The sequence below is a fragment of the Rhinoraja longicauda genome, chromosome 26 (genome assembly GCF_053455715.1).
Source record: "Rhinoraja longicauda isolate Sanriku21f chromosome 26, sRhiLon1.1, whole genome shotgun sequence".
In the NCBI taxonomy this organism is placed as follows: domain Eukaryota; kingdom Metazoa; phylum Chordata; class Chondrichthyes; order Rajiformes; family Arhynchobatidae; genus Rhinoraja; species Rhinoraja longicauda.
In genome coordinates, this window is record NC_135978.1 from 21,584,916 (window position 1) to 21,600,440 (window position 15,525).

The 15,525-nt window shown below is 50.1% G+C and overlaps 1 protein-coding gene across 1 annotated transcript in view; it reads right to left on the minus strand.

Moving 5' to 3' along the window:
• The window catches only part of pitpnaa (phosphatidylinositol transfer protein, alpha a), a 60,095-nt gene extending 44,901 nt beyond the window's left edge, over positions 1 to 15,194 (minus strand). Inside the window, exon 1 of the mRNA XM_078421991.1 lies at positions 15,119 to 15,194. Coding sequence (XP_078278117.1) covers positions 15,119 to 15,138 — 20 coding nt within the window. The 5' untranslated portion in view covers positions 15,139 to 15,194. The remainder of the gene's footprint in view (positions 1 to 15,118) is intronic.
• Positions 15,195 to 15,525: the final 331 nt, after the last annotated feature.

The window sequence follows — 15,525 nt, forward strand, 5'->3', positions numbered from 1 at the left end:
ATTGGCGACATTTTGAGTTGAGACTCTTCTTTCCCATGATTTTGGTCGGGGGGGGGGGGAGAAAGCTGGAAGAGATGTAGGGGTGGGGCAAAGCCTAACAATTGATAGGTGGATACAGATGAGTTGGTTTGATCAGCAGATGAGTGGGCAAAGGCTAGACATGAAAAGGAGACAAACAGGTCTCAGCTAAGGAGAGAAGCATGAAATTAAAAGGCAGAGAGTGGAATATCGGAGGAAGGGGACAGGGAGTGGGGGCAGGAGGGGTGAGATAGTGAGAGAAATGGGTGCAACCCGGAGTGGGGGGAGGAGGAGGGGGCACAGATTCCAGCATCGGCAGTTCCTTGTGTCTCCATTCACCAACATTGCTTTGCTATCCCTTTGTCCCTGGCAAAAATAAAGTCTACTGAGCAGATTGGAACGATTTGTGGAACAGTTACTTAAGAAATAGGATCAGGAATCTGTCTCCTAAAGCCTTCTCTGTTCAACGAGATCATGGCTGATTTTCTACTTAACGTCATTTTCTGGCCTATTCCCATATCCTTTGATTCGACGAACCACTCAAATATCATTCAGCTGCCCACTTGAGATGAGACTTCTCAACACGCATCTTCTGAAAGACTCCCATTTCGGTAATGAACAGTCTACCCCTTATCCTGAGAGAGTGATCACTTGGTTATGGCCTTCTCAACCAAGGGAAGTCCAAGATTTCGCACCCTCTTTAGTCTCCCAGAATTTTGCTTGTTTCAATCAGGCCACTCCAAACTCTCCGCCCACACCCTCTCCAGCTCAACCATGTTCACAATCACAGACACAAAGTGCTGGGGTAACTCAGCGGGTCGGGCAGAATCTCTGGAGAAAAGGAACAGGTGACGTTTTGGGTCGAGACCCTTCATTGGACTAGGGCCTCAAGCATGTTCCTGTACAGTGTTGTGTGATGAACACTGAACGCCCTACACAAAACTGAAAGTACAAATGGAGACGCAAGGAACTGCACATGCTGGAATCTTGAGCAAATTGCAGGAGGAACTCAGTGGGTCATGCAGCATCTGGAGAGGAAATATATAGGCAACATTTCAAGTAAGGAGTCTTTCGATTCTCTAAGGAATAATTGACTAGGTTACTCAATATCTCCTTATTTCAAAGATCTGTGAACCCAGGAAGCAGCCTTGTGAATCCTGGTTACATTTCTTCTTTAGTATATCTAGTTTAGAGATACAGCATGGAAACAGGCCCTACGTTACCCCACTTTTCCTACTCCAGACACACTCCATTAATCTACAAACCCGCGCATCTTTGGTATGGAAGAGAAAACTGGAGCACCCGGAGGAAACCCACAGTCACAAGGAGAACGTGCAGACTCCACACTGACAGCACCCGTAGTCAGGGTCGTGCCATGTTTATTTTTAGTTTAGAGATACAGCGTGGAAACAGGCCCTTTGGCCCACCTAGTCCGAACCGACCAGCAATCATCTGTGCACTAGTTCCATGCCATTCACTAGGGAATATTTACAGGAGCTAATTAACCTACAAACCTGACGTGTATAAACTCAAGAGAAGCATAGATAGGATAGACAGTTAGAACCTTTATCCCAGGGTCAAAATGTGAAAGACTAGAGGGCAGAGCTCTAAGATGTGAGGGAGAAAGTGACCAGTAGATCTGCATGTAGTTTATTTATACAGGGGATGTTGGCTGCCTGGATTACGCTGCCTGGGGTGGTGGTGGTGGCAGATATGAAAGTGGTGTTTAAGAGACTTTTAGATAGACTCATGGTTATGCAGGGAATGAATGGGATATGGGATCATCTGGGCAGGCTGATGCGTGTGGGAAGGAACTGCAGATGCTGGTTTACACCAAAGATAGACACTAAATGCTGGAGTAGGGTTTCTGAAAAAGGGTTTCGACTCAAAACGTCACCCATTCCTTTTCTCCAGAGATGCTGTCTGACCCCCTCGGTTACTCCAGCATGTGGGTCTATTTTGGCTTTATGTTTGTTACCTACATTGTGGGTCAGTCTGAAGAAAGGTCTCAACACCCATTCCTTCTCTCCAAGATGCTGCCTGACCTGCTGAGTTACTCCAGCATTTTGTGACACCTTCGATTTGTACCAGCATCTACAGTTATTTTCCTACACATTCCTGTGCTGTCCTTTTCTGTGTTTGATTGTTCTGTCAAATGCACCAGGGGCTGGGGCAACACGTTTAAGCTTCCTTCACAAATGGAACCATCTGCTGCTGCACTTGATCCCTCCACTGCCTCTAGACTGTCAGCCTTTTGTCTGGGAGCTGGTATTAGATGAGCTGAAATTTCAACCATCTGATTATCAGAAAGGGTCGAATGGCCTCCTCCTGCACCTATTGTCTATAAAATCTGCCAAAGTCTGGCCCCAGTCATGTCAACCCCCAGCCACGGACTCAGCCTCTCTCTGCAACAACTGTCTAAAGTTCGGACATAAAACCCAGAAAACTCCAGCAAAGGAACAGGCCCTTCAGCCCACAATGTCCGTGGTATACATGCTGCCAAGTTCAACCAATCTTCTCTTCCTGCACACGATCCATTTCCTCCATATTCATGTATCTACCCAAAAGCCTCTGCAATACCACCATCATATCTGCTTCCACTACCACGCTCAGAAGTGCACTCCAGGCTTTTATCTCTCTGTGAAAATAAAACTTGCCCCGCACATTATCTTTAAACTTTGTCCCTCTTACCGTAAAGCTACTGCTTCAAGTATTTGCCATTTCCACCCCGGGAAATGTCTGAACCAGGTACTTTTTCTTGCAATGACCTTCGGTATTCTTTCTTCAGCAGAATCAAACAACCCACTTTCACCTCCCATGCTGCCCAGGTCACCCCACGTCAGCTAACCCAGCAATGCAACCCTAACCCATGCCCATTACACCTACACTGGACGTATGCAAGCAGCCCCACCACATTACCATTGCTCCACCATCTATAATCATAAGCCTGTCCACATCCCTGCTGCCCGCGTCCTCATTCACGCCGTACCATTCAACCAACACATCGCCCGCATCGACAGAATGACTCCACACCCATTCTCATCCTTGCTTCCAGATCCTTCCACCGTCCTGCTGCCCACTCTCCAACTTTGATTTAGAGATTAAGATCTATTTTAGAGTTAAGATCTTCCGAGATCCCTCCCATGTTAGCATTTTGATGTCTCCCCAATGTAATCATACCACCACTGGTATACATGTCTGGTATTATATCTTAAAGATATAAATTTACAAGAGGCCTGGATAGGGTAGGCAGCCAGAACCTTTTTCCCAGGGTGGAAATGTCAAAGCTTAGAGGGCACAAGTTTACAGTGAGAAGGACAAAATTTCGAGGAGATGTGCGGGACAAGATTATTCCTTTTAAAGAAACTGGTGCATGGAACACACTGGCCGGGGTGGTGATGGAGGCATACACACAGCAGCATTTAAAAGGCTTTTGGATAGGCACATCTACAAGTACAAGTGTAAGAATAGCAGGTTACACAAGAGTCGCCACCTTTCCGGCGTTAGGTTTCTCCAACATTTTCTACTTTTGTTCAGTTTAGTTTAGAGATACAGAGCGGAAACAGGCCCTTCAGCCCACCGAGTCCATGACAACCAGCGATCCCCGAACACTAACACTATCCTACACACACTAGAGGCAATTTACAATTTCACTGTCAATTAACCTACAAACCTGCACGTCTTTGGAGTGTGGAACGAAACCGGAGCACCCAGAGAGAACCTACGCAGGTCATGGGGAGAACGTACAAACTCCGTACAGACAGCACCTGTAGTGAGGTTCAAACCTGGGTCTCTGGCGCAGTAAGGCAGCAAATCTACTGCTGAGCCACCGTGCCGCCCTTTGTGTTTATTAGAGCTACACACATAGGTGACATTCAGCCCAAGACACCATTGCTACTCATTTTGTCAACTGACCACTGAGACACACTGTTGCCAGATCCTCACCACTGCCTGTAAACTTGCCCTTTTTAAAGAGGAGACACAGGTCTTTTCTTGTTACTGGCATCTCTTTGTCTGGGCCCAGTGACAAGCGGACCGTCTCGCAGCGTCTTTGGAGAGCTGTGCAGACATGAAGAATAAATAATGGGTCAAAGCAAACAAGCGGGAGCCAGTCCCAGCGCGATGACCATTCATGGTATGTGGAGGACGAACTTTGGCAACCATCACGTCACTGTTGATCACATCCAAGAACTTTACAAGATTTCAGAAGTATAATTAAACCTTTAAAGGCAGAAACGGGCTGGCTGGCTGGCTCCACTCATGCTCAGTCACTGGCCACCCTCAACTAGCTTGGATTAGGTGGCATTCGTCACACAGAGAGGTTGGACAAACCTGGATTGTGCTTTGGAATGCTTCAAGTTGAGAGACCTGATCGAAGTTTACAAAATGATGGGAGGCTTGGATACAGTAGACAGAACATCCCAGGGTGGAAACGTCAAAGACTATAGGGGGTGTAGCTTTACGGTGAGAGGTGCAACGTTTAATGGGGATGTGCGGGAAAGTTTTTTTTATAGAGGCCAATGGGTGCTTGGAACACTGCCAGGAGTGGCAGTGGAGGTATTTAGATAGGCACATGGATATGTAGGGAATGAAGAACTATGGATCACGTGCAGGAGGATGAGATTAGTTTAACTTGGATTAGTTTGACTCAGCATGGACACTGTGGGCCGAAGGGCCTGGTCTTGTACTGCACTATCCTATGTTCAACGTGTCCGGTGCCTTGTAGAGTACATAGGCTCTCTGGAAACCTTCCAGGACTGGTAGACATTCTGGACCCTCCGGCACATATCAGGCAAGGATGAAAGGGTTGGAATGATGGAAATATTCTGATGTTTTTTAAAAATGATGTAGTATTTGTTTAAGGGATTCTCATCAGATGAATGAGAATTCTTGCTCATTGCCCTCCCTAATTTCCACTCAGATAACAACCTTTACACTGAAGAATGGTGGTGGTGGAGGCAGATACGATAGTGGTGTTTGAGAGGCTTTTAGACAGGCACATGGATATGCAGGGAATGGATGGATATGGATCACATGCAGGCAGGGGTGGAATGTTTAATGGCATTATGTTTGGCACAGACATTGTAAGCCGAGGGCTCTGGTCCTGTGCTCGACTGATCTACTTATCCCTTTTCCCTAACTAGTCTGAAGAAGGCTCTCAACCCAAAGCGTCACCCATTCCTTCTCTCCAGAGATGCTGCCTGACCCGTTGAGTTACTCCAGCTTTTTGTGCCTATCTTCGGTTTAAACCAGCATCTGCAGTTCCTTCCTACACAGCTCTACTGATCTATGTTGTATGATGATCTTACAGATGTGTATAAAATCATGAGAGGCATAGATAAGGTGAATACAGTCTTTTCTTCCCCAGATTAGGGGAATCAAGAGCTACAGGACAGACATTTAAAGTGAGAGGGGAATAATTTAAGGGGAACCCGAGGGGTACCTTTACCACACAGAGGGTGGTGAGTATATAGAACGAGCTGCCGGAGGAAATAGTTGAGGCAGATATCATAACAACATTTAAAAGACATTTGGACAGTTACATGGATAGGAAAGGTTTCGAGGGATCTGGGGCAAACACAGGTAAATGTGACGAGATTCATGGTTGGCATGGATGAGTTGGGCCGAATGGCCTGTTTCCATGCTGTTTGACTATTGTAATGGCTCGCCTCTAAATCTCTGCACTCACTGCAATTGTTCTTGTCACAGGCAGACAGGTAAGGAGTGGTGAGGGAGAATCAGAGACCGGCAGTGCACACTCAGCAAGTGGTGATTCTGTGGCCTTGATTTAAGCAGGGATTGGGTCTGCAGGAAGGCAGCTCTCTTTGGAACGGCACTTCCGCCCAAGGGCTGGGTCAGAGCAGATGTCCAGAGGACAATCTGAAGCTGCAGCCTGGGGCTCACTACCATCAGTGCCAGCAGCAGATGTCTTCCAGCACGTTGCAAAGTTGTGTCCCACAATTTAACTCTCAGAAAAGGTGAAAAAAAAACAGCACGCCAAGAATTTCACACCATAGATTCTGTGAATGACTCAACCTGTAAACCATGGTAGAAACGCTGTTTCCCCAGCAATCCTCGCCGAAAGACAGGCTCTTAAAGTGATCGAGAAGAACTTAGCATCAGTGTACAGAAGAGCTTGTATCGCATGACGCAGGGAGCTGCCATTTGCTCCAGAGTCTATGCCAGCTCTCAGTGCAATCCCATAGTCCCAGTCCCCCACTTACTAGCCCATTAACTTCAACCTATTGTCCTGCCATCCACCTACTCTGGACATAATTTACACTCGCTAATCAACATACGAAGGGAGAAACGGGAGCGCACCCAGAGGGAACCCACATAGCCAACCCAAAGTCATTGTCAAAGCTAGGGTCAGTCAGCTGTGTTGCACCACTGTGCTGCCTTTAGGCAAGAACAGAAGAGGTAACACAGGATTCAAACAGGTGTCATCAAGAAACCAGAAAGAGAAAGAAAAATCAAACCCCTGCCATTCACACAGGAAGATGACTTGTGGCGACAATCTATTTCTCAAACAGCTGTCAGTTCCTGAAGAGCTTTGCACCATGCCTGTCACCAGCAGAAAGGAAAGTGCAGGGCAAGTTATAGAAAAATAAAAGGGTGCAGCCAGATAGAATGACTGGAGAATGACGTTGCCATCATGCCTTCCACCACACCACCTCGGGTGGTTCAAAAGTACAACCGATGAAGTGAAGTCACGCTTGTGATGCAGGAAATATGGCAGACTTTCACTCAGCAAGATGCCACACACAGCAATAGGATACAAACAGTTTATCCATGGGGGAATGAATATTAGCCAGTCACCTGACCTGCTTTTCTTTGACCCAGTGCCATGAAATCTTTTACGTCTCCCTGAGAGAGAAGCAGGACTTCCGTTTAATGGAGGGCGGGTAAAATGGGAAGCTCGTGCTCATTTTTGCTGATGCTGCCAATTTCATTTGCAGATTCGGGCTGACACGGTGGCACAGCTGGTAGAGCCGTTGCATCGCAACGCCAGAGGCCCATGTTCGATTCTGATCTCGGGTGTCGTCTGTGTGGAGTTTGCACATGGGTTTCGGCTGGGTGCTCCGGTTTTCTCCCACATCACAAAGACGTGCAGGTTTGTACATTCATTGATGTCTGTAAATTGCCCCTCTTGTGTAAGGAGTGGATGCGAAAGTGGGATAACATGGAACTCGTGTTCCATGGAACTCGTGTTCGCCAGCTTGGCCAGGCCTAGGAGCAACCCAACCAGGACTTCAATGGTCGGCGTGGGCAGAAAGGCCTGTTTCCACTCTGTATCTTTCAATCATTTCACCTTTTAAGTGCCCACTTTCAGAAAGTTGAGGTGAACGTTAAATATTACAGTGGAGCGACTAGGAGAAATCACAGAGGGGGAGCGGCGAGAGAGCATGTTGCTAAACTCTCGTCGAAGAGAGGAGGAGAACTTCTTCAAAGTGGACATACCTTGAAGAGAAACCGATAGGAGAAATCACAGAGGGGGAGCAGCGAGAGAGCATGTTGCTAAACTCTCGTCGAAGAAGGGTCTCGACCCGAAACGTCACCCATTCCTTCTCTCCCGAGATGCTGCCTGACCCGCTGAGTTACTCCAGCATTTTGTGAATAAATCGTTAAATATTACAGTCCTCATTCACATAAACCCTCACAATATAACTGCGTGATCGCGCGAGTATCCTCCAACATCATCAGATGGTGGTGGTTTGTAGGTTAATAGGCCTCTATATAATTGACTTGCGTGTGTAGGGTGTGGATGAGGAAAGTGGGATAACGTAAATGGTGTGAACGGGTGATCGATGGTCAGCGTGGTCTCAGCGGGCCGAATGGTCTTTTTCCATGCTGTATCACTAACAAAATCATTCTCAGATCCTCTCCCTCCCACTACCAAGGTCTTACACCAACCTCTCTGGCCATAGTGGTCCCAGTAGACAGATTTGGAGAGAAGGTCGCCATTTATTATATAATGTTACTGGTGGGGACGGGACTGGTGGGGACGGGTCGGCCACTGTATAACTCTGGGGTAAAGTACTGGTAGGGACAGGTCTATCACTGTATAACACTGGGGTACAGTACTGGTGGGGACAGGTCTATCACTGTATAACACTGGGGTACAGTACTGGTGGGGACAGGTCTGTCACTGTATAACACTGGGGTACAGTACTGGTGGGGACAGGTCTATCACTGTATAACACTGGGGTACAGTACAGGTGGGGACAGGTCTGTCACTGTATAACACTGGGGTACAGTACTGGTGGGGACAGGTCTATCACTGTATAACACTGGGGTACAGTACTGGTGGGGACAGGTCTGTCACTGTATAACACTGGGGTACAGTACTGGTGGGGACAGGTCTATTGCTGTGTAACACTGGGGTACAGGAGGGTGGGTGCAGGTCTGTTGTTGGGTAACTCAGGGGGACAGAGCTGCCAAGTACAGGCCTGTCTCTATTGAACACTGCAACACTAAGAAAAGGAACAGTTTGTCACTAACACTGGGAACAGTACCAGTTGAGTACATCTCTCAACTTGCAATGCCGAGTGGTGTGATGCGGGGCTCTTGGCTGGGGAAGTCTAACATTTTTCTTTACTGAACTGTGGGCCCAGAGTACTTCACTGAACTACCCCTACTGCGCTGTGACTCACAGATAGCCAGCTTGGCCAGGCCTAGGAGCAACCCAACCAGGACATCTTCGGTTCTACCCTCTCCTCTACACACAGGGTGTCTAAAGATAAGGATGGTGGAGTGGAGCCAGAAGGCAAGGAGCAGCCCCTTTACATATTGGAACAGGGGCTGCAACCTCACACACTCCATATGCACGTGGACACGGGGAAGTGTCAAGAGAAAAAGATTAGTTAAGACAAATGTAGGTCCCTTGCAGTCGGAAACAGGTGAATTGATCATAGGGAACAAGGAGATGGCAGACCAATTGAACAAATACTTTGGTTCTGTCTTCACTAAGGAAGACATAAACCGTCTGCCGGAAATAGCGGGGGACCGGGGGTCTAATGAGATGGAGGAACTGAGGGAAATCCAGGTTAGTCGGGAAGTGGTGTTAGGTAAATTAAACGGATTAAAGGCAGATAAATCCCCAGGGCCAGATAGGCTGCATCCCAGAGTGCTTAAGGAAGTAGCCTCGGAAATAGTGGATGCATTAGTGATAATTTTTCAAAACTCTTTAGATTCTGGAGTAGTTCCTGAGGACTGGAGGGTAGCTAATGTAACCCCACTTTTTAAAAAGGGAGGGAGTGAGAAAACGGGGAATTATAGACCAGTTAGCCTAACATCGGTAGTGGGGAAAATGCTAGAGTCAGTTATTAAAGATGTGATAGCATCACATTTGGAAAGTGGTGAAATCATCGGACAAAGTCAGCATGGATTTACCAAAGGCAAATCATGTCTGACGAATCTTATAGAATTTTTCGAGGATGTAACTAGTAGAGTGGATAAGGGAGAACCAGTCGATGTGTTATATCTGGACTTTCAGAAGGCCTTCGACAAGGTCCCACATAGGAGATTGGTGTACAAACTTAAAGTACACGGTATTGAGGGTTCAGTGTTGAGGTGGATAGAAAATTGGTTGGCGGACAGGAAGCAAAGAGTAGGAATAAACGGGTCCTTTTCGGAATGGCAGGCAGTGACTAGTGGGGTACCGCAAGGCTCAGTGCTGGGACCCCAGTTATTTACAGTGTATATTAATGATTTGGACGAGGGAATTGAATGCAACATCTCTAAGTTTGCGGATGACACAAAGCTGGGTGGCAGTGTTAGCTGCGAGGAGGATGCTAGGAGGCTGCAGAGTGACTTGGATAGATTAGGCGAGTGGGCAAATGCACGGCAGATGCAATATAATGTGGATAAATGTGAGGTTATCCACTTTGGCGGCAAGAACAGGAAAGCAGAGTATTACCTGAATGGTGACCGATTGGGAGAAGGGGAGATGCAACGTGACCTGGGTGTCATGGTGCACCAGTCATTGAAAGCAAGCACGCAGGTGCAGCAGGCAGTGAAGAAAGCGAATGGTATGTTGGCATTCATAGCAAGAGGATTTGAGTTTAGGAGCAGGGAGGTTCTGCTGCAGTTGTACAGGGCCTTGGTGAGACCGCACCTGGAGTATTGTGTGCAGTTTTGGTCTCCTAACCTGAGGAAAGACGTTCTTGCCTTAGAGGGAGTACAGAGAAGGTTCACCAGATTGATCCCTGATCCCTGGGATGGCGGGACTTTCATATGAGGAAAGACTGGATAGACTGGGCTTGTACTCGCTGGAATTTAGAAGACTGAGGGGGGATCTTATAGAAACATATAAAATTCTTAAGGGGTTGGAGAGGCTAGATGCGGGAAGATTGTTCCCGATGTTGTGTGTCGGTGTTGGGATGGTTTTTATATATATTTATATATATTTTTTCGGTTGTGTATGTGTGGGAGGGGGTGGTGGTGGGGGGGGGAGACTTTTCTCTTCCTCACGGCGCGGGGTGCGGCTCGGCTGCGGGGCCTAACATCGCCCGCTGCGGCTCGGCCGCTGGACTTTACATCCCGGTGCGGCTTGGCCGCTGGACTTTACATCCCGGTGCGGCTTGGCCGCTGGACTTAACAGTGCCCGGTGCAGCTCGGCTGCGGGGCTTAACAGTGCCCGGTGCAGCTCGGCTGTGGGGCTTTTCATCGCTGGTGCGGCTCGACCACGGGGCTTAACATTGCCCGGTGCAACTCGGCTGCGGGGCTTAACATCGCCCGGTGCAACTCGGCTGCGGGACTTTTCACCGCTGGTGCGGCTCGACCACGGGACTTAGCTGCGCAAGGCTTGGTCGCGGGCCTTTCATCGCCCGGTTCGGCCGCGAGACGTTTCAGCGCCCGGTGCGGGGACTGTGCGGGTCGGTCGGGGACGAGCTGTCTGTCCGTGGGCGTGGGGAAGAGAGTGGAAGTTTTGTTGCCTCCATCACAGTGAGGGGGTGTTTGGAGTCACTGTGATGGACGTTTGTGTTGGGGTCATGTGTCTTGTGTTCTTTTTTTTTTTCTTTTTTCTTTTTTTTTTTCTATGACTGCTATGTAGTTTCGTTCGGTACTTCGGTACCGAACGACAAATAAAGCTCTGTTATACCTGTTATGTTGGGGGAGTCCAGAACCAGGGGTCACAGCTTAAGGATAAGGGGGAAGTCTTTTAGGACCGAGATGAGAAAACATTTCTTCACACAGAGAGTGGTGAGTCTGTGGAATTCTCTGCCACAGAAGGTAGTTGAGGCCAGTTCATTGGCTATATTTAAGATGGAGTTGGATGGGGCCCTTTTTGCTAAAGGGATCAGGGGGTATGGAGAGAAGGCAGGTACAGGCTACTGAGCTGGATGATCAGCCATGATCATATTGAATGGCGGTGCAGGCTCGAAGGGCCGAATGGCCTACTCCTGCACCTATTTTCTATGTTTCTATGTACTTGCAGGGAACATATCTGACCTTGCATCTCAGTAGGGTATGGAACTGCTGAAGCATGTCAATTGCTGGATAACATTTGGAGGACAGCATTGGTGGCTACTGTAAAGTACTGTGGGCCCACAGAGTTGGGCAGTTCAGTAATAGCTGAAGATTCAAAGACTAGAATTTATGGAGAGTCTTGCTCCTCACTCAGAACCTTGGCTACTTCCCCAACCTGCCCTCAACAACATTCCTTAACTAATACGGAGTGCAAGATTGAAGGAGGAGCACAAATCCTTTGATGAAAGTAGCCCAATGTTCTTCTACAGGAATGTAATCAAAGATAATCTGACACCACAAAGTAGCAGCAAAAATGTTTGCACTTTGAAAAGAGAAAGCAATTTGGCTGAATGAGGTTTAGGCAGAGAATTGCAGACATGACAGCTAATGACGCGGTGATGGTAGCAGGAAGACACATCGGGCGTGCATTGGAGAGCACAGACCTGACATTGAAAGGCCTGACAAGATCGCAGTTTGGAAAGGGAAAAAACATGAATGGTTTCATGCAAGGTAGACACAAAATGCTGGCGTAACTCAGCGGGACAGGCTGGAGAGAAGGAATGGACGACATTTCGGGTCAGGTCCCTTCTTCAGACTCATGGTTTAATGCAACTCAGTGAGTATTAAACGTGCAGTGGTGTGGGATCAGAAACCAGCTGGTCCCAAAGTACAATGTACTGTCAACTCTCTCCCCTCCCCTCCCCCCCCCCCCCCCCCCCCACCCCCCCCCCCCCACTGGAAACCTTGTGACCTCTGTGCCTTGTCCCTCTCTCACCACACTGACACACGACTGTCGCTACCCAAAACAAAGATACCGTATCGCCCTCTGTCTCACCATGGTTGTTCTGTGAACAACATGGCTGGATCGTGGGCCGGGGAGTGTTGGAACTGATTTAGACTAATCTTCAGATTTAATCACTGACCACGTCCAATCTCCGAGCCCCCTAACATTTAGCTCAATTGGTCAATTACTGCTCTGCGTAAGTGAGACCACGGTTGAGGCAGGAGAAAATTAAAGCCTTGGCAAAGTTGGATAATTGCCGCTACGAAACAATGCACCATGTTACAGTTCGAAGTCCTGCTTCCCGTTACCAAGACAACATGCATCACAGATACACACAAACGTGAGCCCCAAATATCTGGTGCAACGGGGAGACTTCTTGGAAATAATCCTTCTGTGTGAATATCGCAAAGTATGACTCAATATCTGCAGAATAATGCAGCCATGTGGCTCGAAGCAATGAGTTAATCCTTGGAGAGCTTTCAAGAGGAACCAAAGCATCTTGCCACAGACAGAATTAAATTAAAATGTTTTAAAGCAAATTCAGAAGCTCGGAATGCCGGCAAAACTATTTTCTTTTCTGACCTTCCCCTGCCCACAGCATCACATCAATGAATCACAACCTTGACAGGACCTCTATCGGTCGGTGCAGGTGGGAAATCTGAGCACAAATATTTGACAAGAGGATTCAGCCGATACTCCACAGAGCTTTTTGTTCTCCCCATTGACATGTTTGAAATGCTGGCATGAGGTTGAGAAAAACTGCCCACTCACGAGGAAATCTACTGCACAGCCTGCTCTTACACAAGCCACAAAATGCTGGATTTAATGCAGAAGCCAAAGTCAAACCAATTCAGCCTCCATTTACCAAGGACACACAACTCCCCGATCCCAAGCAACAACCGCCTCGGTATAAAACACCAGAACATATCCATGATGAATAATCCCCCACACCAGAGTGATTGCAATGGATGAGACCATTCAGTCTGCAGTGTCAATGCTACCTCACTGCACAATATGTTTGTTTACAATAGGGCACAAAGCGCTGGAGTATTTCAGCAGGTCAGGCAGCATCTCTGGAGAACATGGATAGATGACCCTTCGGGTCGTGGCCCTTCTTCAGTCTGAAGATCTCGAAGCGGAACGTCAAATATCCACATTCTTGAGGGATGCTGCCTGACCCGCTGTGTTACTCCAGCACTTTGTGTCCTATTGTATATTAACAGACATCTGCAGTTCCTTGTTTCTGCATGAAGTTTGTTTAGCGTTATCACCCAACAACAACATTTTTTCTTTCCATTCATCCAATTCATTTCTGAAAGTTATTGAACATTCATTAAAGGGCACATTAGCGATGGGAAGTGAAAATTATTCTCAAAGACCGCCAGCCAGCCTGGGAGGGAGGAAGCGCGAGGGTTGGGGTGAGAGGGTACAGCCGGTCACACATGCACACAAATAATCTTTGTGTGAATATCGCAAAGTATGACTCAATATCTGCAGAATATTGCAGGGGGGAAGGGGGGGAACCGGAAGGGGTTGGGGGGGGGGGTTAGAGTGGGGGGGGGGTTGGAGTGGGGGGGGGGGGGGGGGTTGGGGGGAAGGGGAGGCTAGGCCAGCACATGGAAAGGAATATTAATCCTGACTGATTCTAAATGGACTAATCAGGGAGGAGGGGCAAGGATTACACAGAAGGAAAGGTCAAAACGTCAGACCAAGACTTCTATAACTTCATAACACAGCAAATTCCTGAAACGTGGGACAGGCATGGTTTTGGAACCGGAGATTGCGGGGAAAGGAAAATAGGACGGTATGGGGGGCAGGGTGTGTGTGCAAGAGCCAGCAGGAGAGAGGAAAGAATGTGAGGTGTAAGATATAGGTCAGGTGCAGCAAGTTCAAACCCCACCCCTGACAGTGAGAGGCAAGATTCACAGTGCAACGGGAAGGGCGAGTTGTGGTGGGGGTGGGGGTGGTGGTGGGGGTGGGGGTGGGGGTGGGGGTGGGGGTGGGGGTGGGGGTGGGTGGGGGGGGGGAGGGGAGGCAATCCAAGAGACGGGGGTGGGGTGGGATCGGGACATTGGTGGGGAAAGGGGGAAATTGGACCGTGTGATGGGGAGCGAGGGGGGGTCCGGGGAGGGGGTTCCGGGGAGCGGGGGGGGTCCGGGGAGCAGGGGGGGGTCCGGGGAGCAGGGGGGGGGGGTCCGGGGAGCAGGGGGGGGGGGTCCGGGGAGCAGGGGGGGAGGGGTCCGGGGAGCAGGGGGGGAGGGGTCCGGGGAGCAGGGGGGGAGGGGTCCGGGGAGCAGGGGGGGGGGGGTTCCGGGGAGCAGGGGGGGGGGTCCGGGGAGCGGGGGGGGTCCGGGGAGCAGGGGGGGAGGGGTCCGGGGAGCAGGGGGGGAGGGGTCCGGGGAGCAGGGGGGGAGGGGTCCGGGGAGCAGGGGGGGGGGGGTCCGGGGAGCAGGGGAAGGTCCAGGAGATGGGGGGGGAAATATAGGAGCAGGGAGAAATGAGTGGTCCGGGTGGGTCTCTGCCCTTCTCCCTGTCCTTGAGCCCACTCTCACCCCTCCCCAGATCTTCTCTCCCCCCCCCCCCCCCCCATCATCCTCCCCCTCTCCCCCAGCAGGGCCCTCATTCCCCAACCCAAGCCCCCACTCCCGCTCTCCTCCTCTCCCGGCCCCGGGCTCGTCACTCTCTCTCGCTGCCCCACTTTCAGGGCCCACACTCTCTGGCGGTGCGGGTCCACCTGGCCTGGCCTGGCCCGTCCCCCGCAGCAGCAGCACCACCTTCCCGCTCTCTCCCTGCCTCTCCTCCCCGGGCCTCTCTCTCTCTCTCTCTCGCCCTCCCCTCACTCACAACTCCTTCAGCAACACCATGCTCCCTCCTCCCGCTCGCGCCGCCGCCGCCGCCGCTACTGAGGGGGAGGGGCGGCACTACGTCATCACCCGGCCACCCTGCGCCATGACGTCACCGCAGCGCCACCCCGCGTCGCCGGCGCCTCATTGATTATTCATGATCCATTGACGTCACACAGCCCTATCAGGCGGCTTTAAAGCGGCACCTTCCGCTCTTGGTTTCTTGGTGGGGCCCGCTAGCCTTCAGTGGGAACCTGTTTGGGGCAGGGGCAGGGGCAGCGGCAGGGGCAGGGGCAGGGGCAGGGGCAAGGGCAAGGGCAAGGGCAGGGGCAGAGGGCAGAGGGCAGAGGGCAGAGGGCAGAGGGCAGAGGGCAGAGGGCAAAGGGCAGGGGCAGGGCTGGGCAGCTG